This window comes from Rattus norvegicus, chromosome 14 (genome assembly GCF_021556685.1).
Source record: "Rattus norvegicus strain SHRSP/BbbUtx chromosome 14, alternate assembly SHRSP_T2T, whole genome shotgun sequence".
Lineage (NCBI taxonomy): Eukaryota > Metazoa > Chordata > Mammalia > Rodentia > Muridae > Rattus > Rattus norvegicus.
Genome location: NC_141547.1, coordinates 156,274 through 174,418, shown reverse-complemented (window position 1 = coordinate 174,418; position 18,145 = coordinate 156,274). Strand labels below are relative to the sequence as shown.

The 18,145-nt window shown below is 37.0% G+C and overlaps 1 protein-coding gene across 2 annotated transcripts in view; it reads left to right on the top strand.

Moving 5' to 3' along the window:
* The window catches only part of Vom2r66 (vomeronasal 2 receptor, 66), a 37,770-nt gene extending 23,014 nt beyond the window's left edge, over positions 1-14,756 (top strand). The window contains exons 5-6 of one of the 2 annotated variants that reach the window (XM_087584622.1): positions 7,372-7,495; positions 14,002-14,756. In XM_087584622.1, coding sequence (XP_087440748.1) covers positions 7,372-7,495; positions 14,002-14,756 — 879 coding nt within the window. Of the gene's footprint in view, positions 1-7,371; positions 7,496-13,851 lie in introns of both variants that reach the window. The other variant, XM_087584621.1, reaches the window with a different exon arrangement.
* The last annotated feature ends 3,389 nt before the right edge of the window (positions 14,757-18,145 follow it).

Here is an 18,145-nt window from a genome sequence, read left to right as displayed (position 1 = left end):
TGAAGGGCATCTGGGTTCTTTCCATTTTCTGGCTATTATAAATAAGGCTGCGATGAACATAGTGGAGCACGTGTCTCTTTTATATGTTGAGGCATCTTTTGGGTATATGCCCAAGAGAGGTATAGCTGGATCCTCAGGCAGTTCAATGTCCAATTTTCTGAGGAACCTCTAGACTGATTTCCAGAATGGTTTTACCAGTCTGCAATCCCACCAACAATGGAGGAGTGTTCCTCTTTCTCCACATCCTCGCCAGCATCTGCTGTCACCTGAGTTTTTGATCTTAGCCTATCGCACTGGTGTGAGGTAAATCTCAGGGTTGTTTTGATTTGCATTTCCCTTATGACTAAAGATGTTGAACATTTCTTTAGGTGTTTCTCAGCCATTCGGCATTCCTCAGCTGTGAATTCTTTGTTTAGCTCTGAACCCCATTTTTTAATAGGGTTATTTGTTTCCCTGCGGTCTAACTGCTTGAGTTCTTTGTATATTTTGGATATAAGGCCTCTATCTGTTGTAGGATTGGTAAAGATCTTTTCCCAATCTGTTGGTTGCCGTTTTGTCCTAACCACAGTGTCCTTTGCCTTACAGAAGCTTTGCAGTTTTATGAGATCCCATTTGTCTATTCTTGATCTTAGAGCATAAGCCATTGGTGTTTTGTTCAGGAAATTTTTTCCAGTGCCCATGTGTTCCAGATGTTTCCCTAGTTTTTCTTCTATTAGTTTGAGTGTGTCTGGTTTGATGTGGAGGTCCTTGATCCACTTGGACTTAAGCTTTGTACAGGGTGATAAGCATGGATCGATCTGCATTCTTCTACATGTTGCCCTCCAGTTGAACCAGCACCATTTGCTGAAAATGCTATCTTTTTTCCATTGGATGGTTTTGGCTCCTTTGTCAAAAATCAAGTGACCATAGGTGTGTGGGTTCATTTCTGCGTCTTCAATTCTATTCCATTGGTCTATCTGTCTGTCCCTGTACCAATACCATGCAGTTTTTATCACTATTGCTATGTAATACTGCTTGAGTTCAGGGATAGTGATTCCCCCTGAAGTCCTTTTATTGTTGAGGATAGCTTTAGCTATCCTGGGTTTTTTGTTATTCCAGATGAATTTGCAAAATGTTCTGTCTAACTCTTTGAAGAATTGGATTGGTATTTTGATGGCGATTGCATTGAATCTGTAGATTGCTTTTGGTAAAATGGCCATTTTTACTATATTAATCCTGCCAATCCATGAGCATGGGAGATCTTTCCATCTTCTGAGGTCTTCTTCAATTTCTTTCCTCAGTGTCTTGAAGTTCTTATTGTACAGATCTTTTACTTGCTTGGTTAAAGTCACACCGAGGTACTTTATATTATTTGGGTCTATTATTAAGGGTGTCGTTTCCCTAATTTCTTTCTCGGCTTGTTTCTCTTTTGTATAGAGGAAGGCAACTGATTCATTTGAGTTAATTTTATACCCAGCCACTTTGCTGAAGTTGTTTATCAGCTTTAGTAGTTCTCTGGTGGAACTTTTGGGATCACTTAAATATACTATCATGTCATCTGCAAATAGTGATATTTTGACCTCTTCTTTTCCGATCTGTATCCCTTTGATCTCCTTTTGTTGTCTGATTGCTCTGGCTAGAACTTCAAGAACTATATTGAATAAGTAGGGAGAGAGTGGGCAGCCTTGTCTAGTCCCTGATTTTAGTGGCATTGCTTCAAGTTTCTCTCCATTTAGTTTAATGTTAGCAACTGGTTTGCTGTATATGGCTTTTACTATGTTTAGGTATGGGCCTTGAATTCCTATTCTTTCCAGGACTTTTATCATGAAGGGGTGTTGAATTTTGTCAAACGCTTTCTCAGCATCTAATGAAATGATCATGTGGTTCTGTTCTTTCAGTTTGTTTATATAATGGATCACGTTGATGGTTTTCCGTATATTAAACCATCCCTGCATGCCTGGGATGAAGCCTACTTCATCATGGTGGATGATTGTTTTGATGTGCTCTTGAATTCGGTTTGCCAGAATTTTATTGAGTATTTTTGCGTCGATATTCATAAGGGAAATTGGTCTGAAGTTCTCTTTCTTTGTTGTGTCTTTGTGTGGTTTAGGTATAAGAGTAATTGTGGCTTCATAGAAGGAATTCGGTAGGGCTGCATCTGTTTCAATTTTGTGGAATAGTTTGGATAATATTGGTATGAGGTCTTCTATGAAGGTTTGAAAGAATTCTGCACTAAACCCGTCTGGACCTGGGCTCTTTTTGGTTGGGAGACCTTTAATGACTGCTTCTATTTCCTTAGGAGTTATGGGGTTGTTTAACTGGTTTATCTGTTCCTGATTTAACTTCGATACCTGGTATCTGTCTAGGAAATTGTCCATTTCCTGAAGATTTTCAAATTTTGTTGAATATAGGTTTTTATAGTAAGATCTGATGATTTTTTGAATTTCCTCTGAATCTGTAGTTATGTCTCCCTTTTCATTTCTGATTTTGTTAATTTGGACGCACTCTCTGTGTCCTCTCGTTAGTCTGGCTAAGGGTTTATCTATCTTGTTGATTTTCTCAAAGAACCAACTTTTGGTTCTGTTGATTCTTTCTATAGTCCTTTTTGTTTCTACTTGGTTGATTTCAGCTCTGAGTTTGATTATTTCCTGCCTTCTACTCCTCCTGGGTGTATTTGCTTCTTTTTGTTCTAGAGCTTTTAGGTGTGCTGTCAAGCTGCTGACATATGCTCTTTCCTGTTTCTTTCTGCAGGCACTCAGCGCTATGAGTTTTCCTCTTAGCACAGCTTTCATTGTGTCCCATAAGTTTGGGTATGTTGTACCTTCATTTTCATTAAATTCTAAAAAGTTTTTAATTTCTTTCTTTATTTCTTCTTTGACCAGGTTATCGTTGAGTAGAGCATTGTTCAATTTCCACGTATATGTGGGCATTCTTCCCTTATTGTTATTGAAGACCAGTTTTAGGCCGTGGTGGTCCGATAGTACGCATGGGATTATTTCTATCTTTCTGTACCTGTTGAGGCCCGTTTTTTGACCAATTATATGGTCAATTTTGGAGAAAGTACCATGAGGAGCTGAGAAGAATGTATATCCTTTTGCTTTAGGATAGAATGTTCTATAAATATCCGTTAAGTCCATTTGGCTCATGACTTCTCTTAGTCTGTCTACGTCTCTGTTTAATTTCTGTTTCCATGATCAGTCCATTGATGAAAGTGGGGTGTTGAAATCTCCTACTATTATTGTGTGAGGTGCAATGTGTGTTTTGAGCTTTAGTAAGGTTTCTTTTACGTATGTAGGTGCCCTTGTATTTGGGGCATAGATATTTAGGATTGAGAGTTCATCTTGGTGGATTTTTCCTTTGATGAATATGAAGTGTCCTTCCTTATCTTTTTTGATTACTTTTAGTTGAAAATTGATTTTATCTGATATTAGAATGGCTACTCCAGCTTGCTTCCTCCAACCATTTGCTTGGAAAGTTGTTTTCCAGCCTTTCACTCTGAGGTAGTGTCTGTCTTTGTCTCTGATGTGTGTTTCCTGTAGGCAGCAGAATGCAGGGTCCTCGTTGCGTATCCAGTTTGTTAATCTATGTCTTTTTATTGAGGATATGAGGCCATTGATGTTGAGAGAAATTAAGGAATGGTGATTATTGCTTCCTGTTATATTCATATTTGGATGTGAGATTATGTTTGTGTGCTTTTCTTCTCTTTGTTTTGTTGCCAAGACGATTAGTTTCTTGCTTCTTCTAGGGTATAGCTTGCCTTCTTATGTTGGGCTTTACCATTTATTATCCTTTGTAGGGCTGGATTTGTGGAAAGGTATTGTGTAAATTTGGTTTTGTCATGGAATATCTTGGTTTCTCTATCTATGTTAATTGAGAGTTTTGCAGGATGCAGTAACCTGGGCTGGCATTTGTGTTCTCTTAGGGTCTGTATGACATCAGTCCAGGATCTTCTGGCCTTCATAGTTTCTGGCGAAAAGTCTGCTGTGATTCTGATAGGTCTGCCTTTATATGTTACTTGACCTTTTTCCCTTACTGCTTTTAATATTCTTTCTTTATTTTGTGCGTTTGGTGTTTTGACTATTATGTGACGGGAGGTGTTTCTTTTCTGGTCCAATCTATTTGGAGTCCTGTAGGCTTCTTGTATGCCTATGGGTATCTCTTTTTTTAGGTTAGGGAAGTTTTCTTCTATGATTTTGTTGAAGATATTTACTGGTCCTTTGAGCTGGGAGTCTTCACTCTCTTCTATACCTATTATCCTTAGGTTTGATCTTCTCATTGAGTCCTGGATTTCCTGTATGTTTTGGACCAGTAGCTTTTTCCACTTTACATTATCTTTGACAGTTGAGTCAATGATTTCTATGGAACCTTCTGCTCCTGAGATTCTCTCTTCCATCTCTTGTATTCTGTTGGTGAAGCTTGTATCTACAGTTCCTTGTCTCTTCTTTTGGTTTTCTATATCCAGGGTTGTTTCCATGTGTTCTTTCTTGATTGCTTCTATTTCTATTTTTAATTCCTTCAATTGTTTGATTGTGTTTTCCTGGAATTCTTTCAGGGATTTTTGTTACTCCTATCTATGGGCTTCTACTTGTTTATTTATGTTTTCCTGGAATTCTTTCAGGCATTTTTGCGATTCTTCTCTGTAGGCTTCTACTTGTTTATTAATGTTTTCCTGTGTTTCTCTAAGGGAGTTCCTCACATCTTTCTTGAAGTCCTCCAGCATCATGATCAAATATGATTTTGAAACTAGATCTTGCTTTTCTGGTGTGTTTGGATATTCCATGTTTGTTTTGATGGGAGAATTGGGCTCCGATGGTGCCATGTAGTCTTGGTTTCTGTTGCTTGGGTTCCTGCGCTTGCCTCTCGCCATCAGATCATCTCTAGTGTTACTTTGTTCTGCTATTTCTGACAGTGGCTAGACTGCCCTATAAGCCTGTGTTTCAGGAGTGCTGTAGACCTGTTTTCCTGTTTTCTTTCAGCCTGTTATGGGGACAGAGTGTTCTGCTTTCGGGCGTGTAGTTTTTCCTCTCTACAGGTCTTCAGCTGTTCCTGTGGGCCTGTGTCTTGAGTTCACCAGGCAGCTTTCTTGCAGCAGAAAAGTTGGTCTTACCTGTGGTCCCGAGGCTCAAGTTCGCTTGCGGGGTGTTGCCCTCGAGCTCTCTGCGGAGGCAGCAACCAGGAAGATCTGTGCCGCCATTTCCGGGATCTTCAGTGCACCAGGGTTCCAGATGGCGTTTGGTGTTTTCCTCTGGCGTCCGAGATGTGTGTGCAGAGTGCAGTCTCTTCTGGTTTCCCAGGCGTGTCTGCCTCTCTGAAGGTTTAGCTCTCCCTGCCAAGGGATTTGGGTGCAGAGAACTGTTTATCCGGTCTGTTTCCTTCAGGTTCCGGCAGTGTCTCAGACGCAGAGGTCCTACCACTCCTGGGCCCTCCCCAACGGGAACCCAGAGGCCTTATACAGTTTCCTCTTGGGCCGGGGATGTGGGCAGGGGTGGGCAGTGTTGGTGGTCTCTTCCGCTCTGCAGCCTCAGGAGTGCCCACCTGACCAGGCGGTGGGGTCTCTCTCCCACGGGGTCTGGGAGCAGAGAGCTGCTGTGGGCCGGGATCCACTGGTGTGGGACTCCCGGTAAACACAGGAGGTGCCCGGTCCTAGAGCATAGTTGAATATTTTTGATAATATTTTCTAAATCTAATCAATGACAAAAAGACTTGTTTATTTTTTAAGACATTTCTTGGTTGCCTGCAGAGGCTGTGGAGACTCATTCACATATAAGTGGAGAACTTTCCTTTCATTTATAAAAGTAGAGGAAACATTATAATGTGTAATAAGGGAAAAAAAAGAAATTAGAGAGCAAAACCTTTGATGGATATGTATGGAATAATTCTTGACTAAACACCTACCAAAAGAACATAACACGCAACAGAAAGATCATTCTCTGAGAACAAGAATTTAATCCAGGGACGCAAGTATGATTTAACATATGAAGATTCATTGAATGTAATATACCACACAATATAGAATTACATTACTTTCTGTAAATGTTCAGAAATGGCTGTTAATCAAGTGCAAAATTTATTCAGAGTTAAATAAATGTTATGGAAGTTTATATATAGAACTATATATAGTTCACGTTATAGAACAGAAGGAAAACATATTGATATGACAACATTTTATTTCACAAACCTGTTGACAGTACTATAATACATGAAAATAAAATTATTATCCTAAAAAGTCAGAAACAGTGACAAGTTTTGTTGGCTTATGTTCTTGTCCAAGCACTTTAGAGGCGGAGGCATAAAAATCACTGTTTCTTGATAATCTGCCCTATATTCTGAGTTCAAACCTGCCATGTGTGATATGGAGACACTACACTACCTTAAAGTAAATTAACATGAAGCACAAAAGTATGCCCATTTTCCTTACTCTAACTCTAACTCTAATAGTCACTAAAATATGACAGAGTGTTAACAAAAATTTAAAGAAAATGATGGGGAAAAACTGAAAGTATACTCTAATCTTTATTGAGCATATTAATTTATTGATAGTTCATTGTAAGAACCTATTTCAACAATATCAAAACATAAGAAGAATTTTTCAAATTTTCAATTAACTTTAAACAATCTAGCTTTTATCCAGCCTTTTTCAGTATGTGCAGCCTCTATAGAGCATTCTGACTTCATGAAATATTCATATTCAAGATCACTACACATCATTTTATCATTTCCAACCATATTAAACCAATGTCTGCATAATCCACTGTTTTTATATACAGTTTCTCATGCTTTGCTAGGCTAACTTATTCAAGGTAATAATAACAATACTAACTTACTTCTCAGTTGCTTTAATTAAACTTTGACCATAAGGAAAGTGAGGAGCAAGAGATAATTTAACATATAGTTTATAGTCATGGAAAGATAAGTGTGGATATCTAGAGACTGGAACTAAATAATATATCTTAAAATAACACTGCTTGCTGGCTCTACTGTCCACAGTAAGAAGGACACTCCTATATCATTTACCAATTGAAAAAAGTCTTCAAAGGTCTGAGGACAGGCTAGTGTTGGCTCAGAAAATAACCCCATTAAAGTTCCCTCTGTCTGTTCACAGTACTTAGTGCCAAATTGAAAATAATTAATTGAAAAACATCAGGTTGCAATCTCTGTAGGTTTTAGATATAGTTAACTATCAGCTCTTTTTTTCTGAATTACTAGAGATTCAGAATTTATCCAACATTTCTTCAATGTATTTTCAGTATTCATAGCTGATCATTAAAAAATGGACAGAGTGAAATGTCAATCACTTAATATACATAAAATAAACTTATTGAAAATTATACTAATACAAAATTAAAAGAAATAGCAAAAACTATTATCAGTATGTGTTTATTTTTTTCTCAGATGGCATCCTCTGTGTGCAGTGCAGATTGTCATCCTGGATTCAGAAGAATCTGGAGGGAGGAAATGGCAGCCTGCTGTTTTGTTTGCAGCCCCTGCCCTGAAAATGAAATTTCTAATGAGACAAGTGAGTGTTTGCTACTTTGATAAATCCTGAAAATATATATTCCTCTTGTGCCCCACTGGGATTGTGAAGTCAATGAAAAGGCAATTGAAAATATAGAATTATTACTTTTTAATTTATTAGTTGTAGATACAATAATTAACAAAATCCTGCCAAAATCAAACAAACAAACACATATCCCTTGTGCCTTGACTCACATATTGACTCATTGCAAATTCAATGTACATTATATTTTCACAAAGAAATACTTTAGGAAATAAAACTCCAATATGAGCGATTTCTCCACAAGATTTTTACAATAATTAATCTATTGTAAAGCCACATACATTAGATTTTATTCACAATTTTTTTAAAAATTAAATTAGTCATATTTTATCAATATATCTGTCCTATGTATGATTATTCAAACCACGTGCATATAGGAACCCACAAAGAAAAACACAACGTCAAGTCTACTGGAGTAAGTCATGAGACTGCTAGGTACAAAATCCATGTTCAGTGTAAGATTAATATACAAGACAAAAGTATTCGCAAATTTATGACAAACTGTAAAGTATGTAAAATTCTGAGGGGAATCTTCAAAGACAGATGTGGTGTGAATCCAGAGTGTAGTGGATAAGTTAACCTATGATGTAGAATATATGACAGTACTCATATTGAGGATATTTCAAACCACACCCATTATTAAAATAATTATTTAGGGTTGGCAAAATGCAAAAAGATTATGGTTAGCTTTTCAATTATTATGACTCATTTCATATAATGAATTAAGATTCTTAAAAGACATACGATGTCTGCGAATTGGTTCAACAGTTAAATCATTTGTTGCTAAGGCTTACAATCTGAGTTTATTCCCATGATGCATGTAGTAGAACCAAGCAACCTCTTCAGAAGATCTCTTTGAAGTCATGCATTCCAACAATACACTGTGCTTGAAAATAATTATTTAAAGTACACTGAATTGTTTTAGCTGTAAAAACAAAAATATATAATTAATAACTACATCAATGAATTCCACAAAAATTCAAAAAAGCATTTTATTACATCAATATTGTATGTGTGTGGGATGGGTAATACATGTATGGGTACATATAAGAGCAAACAATACCCCTGTGGTTACATTTATGTGAACTTTTAAGACATCTGACATGGGTGCTGTGATCTGAACTCAGGTTCTCTGGTAGAGCAACATATTTTATTTATATCTAAATCAACTTCTTAGGCTTTTAGGCAACTTATAAAATAATAGCTCTCCAAAAATCATTGTTCTAGATAAGAATAGTGTAAACCAAGGAACACATATCAACATTCTTTGAAATGAAATAAAAATTAAGTGCAATTAAAATCACAGCTAATATTGTAGACATGATGGAAATTACAATTTAGGAATGAGATACTATTGTTTAAGACAAACCATATGGGTAACAACTCTTGCTCAAGAATTTCTCTGTTATATTGCTGATTCTGTTTGTCATTACGTATTTATCATGCTTGAGTATATTCACAGACACTGAGACACATAGGAATGGAGATGAGGCAAGGATGAAAGTGCTCAGCATTCCAAAAACAAAAAAGAGCCCACATACACATGGAAGCTGAACAGCTCTCCACTTAATGATAAATTGGCCAAGGAAGAAATAAAGAAATTGAAGACTTTAAAATTTAATGAAAATGAAAGGAAACCATATCCAAACTTATAGGACACAATGAGAGCAGTGCTAAGAGGAAAACTAATAGCTCTTAGTGCCTCTTAAAAGAAACTGGAGAAAGCATACATTAGCAGCTTGACAACACACCTAAAAGCTCTAGAACTAAAAGGAGCAAATATATCTATGATGAGGAGTAGGTGGCAGGAAATAATCAGACTCAGGGCTGAAATCAACCAAGTAGAAACAAAAAGAACTATACAAAAAATCAACAAAACTGGGAGCTGGTTTTTTGAGAATATCAAAAAGATAGATAAACCCAGACTAACCAAAGAGTGTATCAAAATTAACATCAGAAATGAAAAGTCAGACATAACAACAGAACCTGAGGAAATTAAAAAATCAACAGATCCTACTACAAAAGGCTATATCCAACAAAACTGGAAAAACTGGATGAAATGGACAATTTTCTAGACAGATATCAGGTCTCAAATTTAAATCAGAATCAGAGAGCCATCTAAACAGTCCAATAAGTCCTAAAGAAATAGAAGCAGTCATTAAAAGACTCCCAACAAAAAAGTGTCCAGGACCAGAGGGTTTAGTGCAGAATTCTATCAGATCTTTGTAGAAGGCTTAATACCAGTACTGTCCAAACTATTCCACCAAATGGAAACAGAAAGAACACTACCCAATTCCTTCTATGAAGCCACAATTATGCTTATCCCTAAAGCACACAAAGACCCAACAAAGAAAGAGAACTTCAGACCAATTTCCTTTATGCATATCGATGCAAAAATACTCAATAAAGTGCTTGCAAACCAAAACCAAGAACATATCAAAACAATCATGATCAAGTAGGTCTCATCCCAGGGATGCAAGGATGTTTCAATATACAGAAATCAATTAATGTAACCCACTATATAAACAAGCTCAAATAAAATAAAATAAAATAACACATGATCATTTCCTTAGATGCTGAGAAAGCATTTGACAAAATTAAATACCTCTTCATCATAAAAGTCTTGGAAGGATCAGGAATTCATGGCCCATACATAAACATATTAAAAGCGATATACACCAAACCAGTAACCAACATCAAACTTCATGGAGAGAAGTTTGAAGCAATCCCACTAAAATCAGGGACTAGACAAGGATGGCCACTCTCTCCCCACCTATTCAATATAGTACTCAAAATCCTAGCCCTAGAAATCAGACAAAAAAGGAGGTCAAAGGGATACAAATTGGAAAGGAAAAAGTCAAAATATCACTATTTGGGGTTGGGGATTTAGCTCAGTGGTAGAGCGCTTGCCTAGGAAGCGCAAGGCCCTGGGTTCGGTCCCCAGCTCCGAAAAAAAGAACCAATATATATATATATATACATATATATATATATATGTATATATATATATATGTATATATATAATCTCACTATTTGCAGATCTTATGATAGTATAATTAAGTGATCCCAAAAATTCCACCGGAGAATTAGTAAGCCTGACAAACAAGTTCAGCAAAGTGACTGAATATAAAATTAATTCAAACAAATCAGTAGCCTTGCTCTACTCAAAGGATAAACAGGCTGAGATAGAAATTAGGGAAACAATACCCTTCACAATAGTCACAAATAATATAAAATAACTCCATGTGACTCTAACCAAGCAATTGAAAGATCTATATGACAAGAACATCAAGCCTCGAAGGAAAGAAATTGAAGAGGATCTCAGAAGATAGAAAGATCTCCAATGCTCATGGACTGAACGATCCATATAGTAAAAATGGCCATTTTGCAAAAAGCAATCTACCAATACAATGTGGCCCCCATCAAAATTCCAAATCAATTCTCCATAGAGTTAGAAAAAGCAATGTGCAAATTAATTTGGAGTAACAAAAAAAACCCAAGAACTTGAAAACTATCCTCAACAATAAAACCACTTCTGGGGGAATCACCGACCCTGACCTCAAGCTGTATTACAGAGTAATGGTGATCAAAACAGTATGGTATTGGTAAAGAGACAGGAAGGTAGATCAATGGAATATAATTGAAGACCCAGAACTGAACCTACACAGCTATTGTCACTTGATCTTTGACAAAGGTGCTAAAAGGACAGCATTTTCAGCAAAAGGTTGAAACTGGTGGTCAGCATGAAGAAGAATGGAAATGGAACCATTTTTATTTATTTTATTATTGCCCTGTACAAAGCTCAAATCCAAGTGGATTTTGGACCTCTGCATAAAACCAGATACACTCAAACTAATAGAAGAAAAAGTAGGGAAGAACCTGGAACACATGGGCACTGGAAAAATTTCCTTAACAGAACACCAATGGCTTATGCTCTAAGATCAAGAATCAGCAAATGGGACTTCATGAAATTGCAAAGCTTCCGTAAGGCAAAGGACAATGCCATGAGAACCAAACTGCAATCAACATATTGGGAAAAGATCTTTACCAATCCTAAATTCAATAAAAGGCTAATATCCAAAATATTCCAAGAACTCATGAAGTTAGACTCCATAGAATCATATAACTCTAATGAAAAATAGGATACAGAGCTAAACGAAGAATTCTCAGCTGAGGAACATTGAATGGTTGAGAAGCACCTAAAGAACAGTTCAAAATCCTTAGTCATCAGGGAAATGCAAATCAGAGCAACCCTGAGATTCCACCTCATACCAATCAAAAGGGCTAAGATAAAAAATTCAGGTTACAACAGATGCTGGTAGGGATGTGGAAAAAGATGAACACTCCTCCATTGTTTGTGAGATTGCAAACTGGTACCAACACTCTGGAAATCAGACTAGATGTTCCTCAGAAAATTGAGCATAGTACTATCTGAAGACCCAGCTGTACCACTCCTTGGCATATACCCACAGATGCTCCAAATTTTAACAAAGACACATGCTCTACTATGTTCATAGCAACCTTATTTATAATAGCCAGAAGCTGGAAGGAACTCAGATGTTCTTCAACAGAGGAATCCATACAAAAATGATGGTACATCTACACAATGGAGTACTACTCAGCTATCAAAAAATGACTTCATGAAATCCATAGGCAAATGGATGAAACTAGAAAATATCATCCTGAATGAGGTAACACAATCACGAAAAAAACACACAGGGTATGCACTCACTGATAAGTGGATATTACCCCAAAAACTCGAATTACTCAAGATGCAATCCACAATCACATGAAGCTCAAGAAGAAAGACGATTAAAGTGCATATGCTTCAGTCCTTCTTCGAAGGTGGATCAAAAATATTCATAGGAGAAAATATGGAGACAAAGTTTGGAGCAGAAAATGAAGAAAAGCCATCCAGAGACTGCCCCACCTGGCAATTCTAGCCCTTATACATACAACCACCAAACCCAGACAATATTGCTGATGCCAAGAAGTGCATGCGGACAGGACTGATATAGTTGTCTCCTGAGAGTCTCTGCCAGAGCATGACCAATACAGAAGTAGACACTCACACCAACCATTGAACTGAGAATTAGCCCCCATTGGAGGAGTTACAGAAAGGACTGAAGGAGGTGAAGGGGTTTCAAATCCCATATTAACAGTACCAACCAACCAGAGCTCTCAGGGATTAAACCACCATCAAAAGACAGACCCGTGGCTCCATCTGCATATGTAGAAGAGGATGGCCTTTCTGGGCATCAGTGGGAGGAGAAGTCCTTTGTCCTGCCAAGGGTCGACCCCCCCCCCCCGTGTAGGGAAATATCAGTGCTGGTAAATTGGAAAGGGTGGGTGGATGGGCAAGGGAACACCCTCATAGAAGAAGTGGGAGTAGAATAGGATAGGGGTTTTATGGAAGGGAAAATGGGATAGGAGATAACATTTGAAATGTAAATTAATTAAACAATATCCAATAAAAATGGGGGAAAAGAGAAGGGATCAAGATAAAGTACTTCTTAGTACAAAGTATCTTCACAGTTTTTTTCAGTGCTAATATTAGTGCATCTCATGAACAATAATCAGAACTTTTGTTTACTTATTGCCAGATGATGATACATCTCAGGGCTTATTTCTTTAATGTTTTCTACTTTTCAACCATTGATATTATATTACCTCTCCTTCTCTACCTTCTTCTTATTTATGTCTTATGACAGGAATAACCTAAATCCAACAATGCTATAACATTTACATGAATACATAGTTATAAATATGTACACTTACAGACAGCTTACCCGGTCAATTTAGTATTCTTTCTATGTCAGTGACTTTGAGATAATGAATTCTCAAGTAACTACTACAAGTATTGTCCCAGTAAAGTTAGAATTTCAATGTATTATTGGGAGCAAATTCATAAGAAGAGTCAATGATCTCAGAAAACTATGAGTGTTTGGTTTTGTATTTAAAAAATATACCCAACAATATTGGGTTTTATGAAGGTATCTTTTCTGAATTCAACAAACTACTTGATATTAACATAGAAACAAAAGATGGCTTTTTAAATCTTTGCTTTCTGATAACATTAAGAATGACATAATCAACAAAATTAAGTAGATAAAGAAATAATGTCATGATTTTATTTTCTGATATATCTTTATGAATTTTAAGAATTGAGAGCAATGCTGTGAATCAACTTCCTTCAAATTACATTTTCTGCATCAAAGGTAGCATTACTATGCTTCTTTTAACAGTCTTACTTAAAATAACTTGTCAACAAAATTTACAAAGTAGCACTAACTAAACTTTTCTTTGGACATCAGATATGGATCAGTGTGTGAATTGTCCAGAATACCAGTATGCCAACACAGAAAAGAACAAATGCATTCAGAAAGGTGTGATCTTTCTAAGCTATGAAGACCCCTTGGGGATGGCTCTTGCCTTAATCGCATTCTGTTTCTCTGCATTCACAGCAGTGGTACTTTGGGTCTTTGTGAAGTACCATGACACTCCTATTGTAAAGGCCAATAACAGAATCCTCAGCTACCTATTAATCGTGTCACTCATGTTCTGTTTTCTGTGCTCCTTTTTCTTCATTGGCTATCCTAACAGAGCAACCTGTATCTTACAGCAAATCACATTTGGAATTGTCTTTACTGTGGCTATTTCCACAGTTCTGGCCAAAACAATCACTGTGGTTCTGGCTTTCAAAGTCACAGACCCAGGAAGACGATTAAGAAACTTTTTGGTATCGGGGACACCCAACTACATTATCCCCATATGTTCCCTATTGCAATGTTTTCTGTGTGTAATCTGGCTAGCAATTGCTCCTCCCTTTGTCGATATTGATGAACACTCTGAGCATGGCCACATCATCATTGTGTGTAACAAGGGCTCCGTTACTGCATTCTACTGTGTCCTGGGATACTTGGCCTGCCTGGCCCTTGGAAGCTTCACTATAGCTTTCTTGGCAAAGAACCTGCCTGACACATTCAACGAAGCCAAGTTGTTGACCTTCAGCATGCTAGTGTTCTGCGCTGTCTGGGTCACCTTCCTCCCTGTCTACCATAGCACCAAGGGCAAGGTCATGGTTGCTGTAGAGATCTTCTCCATCTTGGCATCCAGTGCAGGGATGCTGGGATGCATCTTTGCACCCAAAGTTTACATCATTTTAATGAGACCAGACAGAAATTCGATCCACAAAATCAGGGAGAAATCATATTTCTGAGCAAATATTTCAGGAATTCTGTCAAATGTAAAGTTGTTACGTACACTCCAAATATTTAGCTACAGAGCATGAATTTTAGAATTTAGTTTTAGAATCACTCTTGCTGATTTCTCTAGCTATGTTTAGAAGTACCATATCTACTGATCTTGCATACATTGTCCATAAAATCTTGCAATCATTCATTTGCTTAGTATCCCCTGGGAGAACTATAATTTTCAAATAAGTAGTACAACTTTATTCATAATTTTGCTTTCATGAGGCTTTCCCCCTGATAACTTAGAGTAAATTTGATAAGGCAGTTGAATCTATAACCTTGTATAGAAAGTGAGTTCTAGGATAGACAGGGATTATACATAAAAACAAACTAACTAAAAATCAACAAAGATGAAATCAGAACACATTTTCTTATTTCCAGTAGGAGCACATGCAACAGATACTGTCTTTTTTTCAGCTGCTCTTCAAGATACTGGCCAATAGTCTAAGCTGAAAATGTTCTTTATCTACTCTCAAATACAAAAATATTATATACAACAATGAACAGAATCCAGGGACTCCTGTGGTTGTGTTAGGGAATAGTTCGAAGATACTGAGGAGGGTGACCCATAGGAATACAAACAGTCTCAACTAACCTGGACAACAAAGACACTGAGCCACTAACAAGTCAGCATACTCCAGCTGTTATAAGGCCCCCAACACATATGTAACACAGGATTGCCTGATCCAGCCTCAGCAAGAGAATACACACCTAACCACAAAGAGACTCCCCCAAGGGATTGGGGAGGTCTGGGGTTTGGAGAGTTGCAGATTGCCCCTTGATAACTGGCAGGAGGTATTGGATGAGAATAAGTCAGGGGGAAGACTAGGAAGGGAATAATGATGGAACTGTAAAAAACAATATTAAGGAATAAAAAAACAAAACAAAGGAGGCTTGTAGATATAGCAACATGATATTATATTGTAATTATGGAAAGGATTGGTAAAACTGATATTGGTTTGTACCTAATTTTTCTCAGAGTTGTTCTTGGTGTGCAGTAATGATTTGAGTCCTGGACTCACAAAATTCTAGAAGGATCGAATGGGGGCCAGATGGTTTCATTGTGCTGCTTCCTAGAAAATGAATTTTCAAAAGGAAATTGAATGTTTGCAGTTGCACTAATCCTTCACATTCATCAATTCTCCTCCCACAATGGGAGGCTGAATGGGTGTATAATGCATCAGAATTATCAAAAAATTACTTCTCTGAGTTACTCTTCATAGAAATATAATCATTAGTAATGTCCCTTTAAAGAACACATTCTGCTTTAACAGTCACATTTTACTGTATCCTGCAAAACTCTCAATTAACACAGATGGAGAAAGGAAGATATTCCATGACAAAAGCCAATTTACACAATATCTTTCTACAAATCCAGCCCTACAAAGAATAATAGATGGAAAACTCCAACATAAGGAGAGAAATTACATCATACAGAAAGAAAGAATATAATTTCCATGCAATGACACCAAAAGACAGACAAACAAGCATAATCCCACCTCTAACAACAAAAATAACAGGCACCAACAATCACTATTCCTTAATATCTTTCAACATCAATGGATTCAATTCCCCAATAAAAGGACATAGACTAACAGACTGGATATGTAAAGAGGACCCAGCATTTTGCTGCCTACAGGAAACACACCACAGAGACAAAGACAGACACTACCTCAGAGTGAAAGGCTGGAAAACAACTTTCCAAGCAAATGGACTGAAGAAACAAGCTGGAGTTGCCATTCTAACATCAAATAAAAATTACTTTCAACCAAAAGTCATTAAAAAAGACAAGGAAGGACACTTGATATTCATCAAAGGAAAAATCCACCAAGATGAACTCTCAGTTGTATCTATGCTCCAAATGCAAGGGCACCTACATTCATAAAAAAATCTTACTAAAGCTCAAAGCACACATTGAATCTCACACAATAATAGTAGGAATTTCAACACCCCACTCTCATCAATGGAAAGATCGTGGAAACAGAAATTAAACAGAGACATAGACAGACTAAGAGAAGTCATGAACCAAATGGACTTAAAAGATATTTATAGAACACTCTATCCTAAAACAAAGGGATATACCTTCTTCTCACCACCTCATGGTACTTTCTCCAAAATTGACCATAAAATTGGTCATAAAACATGCCTCAATAGATACAGAAAGATAGAAATAATCCCATGCGTCCTATCAGACCACCATGGCCTAAAGCTGGCCTTCAATAACAATAAGGGAAGAATGCCCACACATACATGGAAGTTGAACAATGCTCTACTCAGTGATAACCTGGTCGAGGAAGAAATTAAAGACTTCTTAGAATTTAATGAAAATGAAGATACAACATACCCAAACTTATGGGACACAATGAAAGCTGTGCTAAGAGGAAAACTCATAGCTCTGAGGGCCTGCAGAAAGAATCAGGAGAGAGCATTTATCACCAGCTTGACAGCACACCTAAAAGCTCTAGAACAAAAAGAAGCAAATATACTCAGGAGGAGTAGAAGGCAGGAAATAATCAAACACAGAGCTGAAATCAACCAAATAGAAACAAAAAGGACCATACAAAGAATCAACAAAACCAAAAGCTGGTTCTTTGAGAAAATCAACAAGATAGATAAACCCTTAGCCAGACTAACCAGAGGACACAGAGAGTGTGTCCAAATTAACAAAATCACAAATGAAAAGGGAGATATAACAACAGAATCTGAAGAGATTTAAAAAATCATCAGATCCTACTACAAAAGCCTATATTCAACAAAACTTGAAAATCTGGAAGAAATGGACAATTTTCTAAACAGATACCAGGTACCAAATCAGGAACAAATAAATCATCTAAACAACCCCATAACTCCTAAAGAAATAGAAGCAGTTATTAAGTCTCCCAAACAAAAGAGCTCAGGTCCAGATGTGTTCAGTGCAGAATTCTATCAGACCTTCATAGAAAACTTCATAATAATACTATCCAAACTATTCCACAAAATTGAAACAGACAGAGCACTACCAAATTCCTTCTATGAAGCCACAATTACTTATACTGAAACCACACAAAGACCCAACAAAGAAAGAGAACTTCAGACCAATTTACTTTATGAATATTGACACAAAAATACTCAATAAACTTCTTGCAAACCGAATCCAAGAACACATCAAACCAATCATCCATCATGGTCAAGTAGGCCTCATCCCAGGGATGCAGGGATGGTTTAATATACGAAAATCCATCAAAGTAATCCACTATATAAACAAATTCAAAGATAAGAACCACATCGTCATTTCATTAGATGCTGAGAAAGCATTTGACAAAATGCTTGAGGTGACCCTTTCATGATAAAAGTCCTGGAAAGATCAGGAATTCAA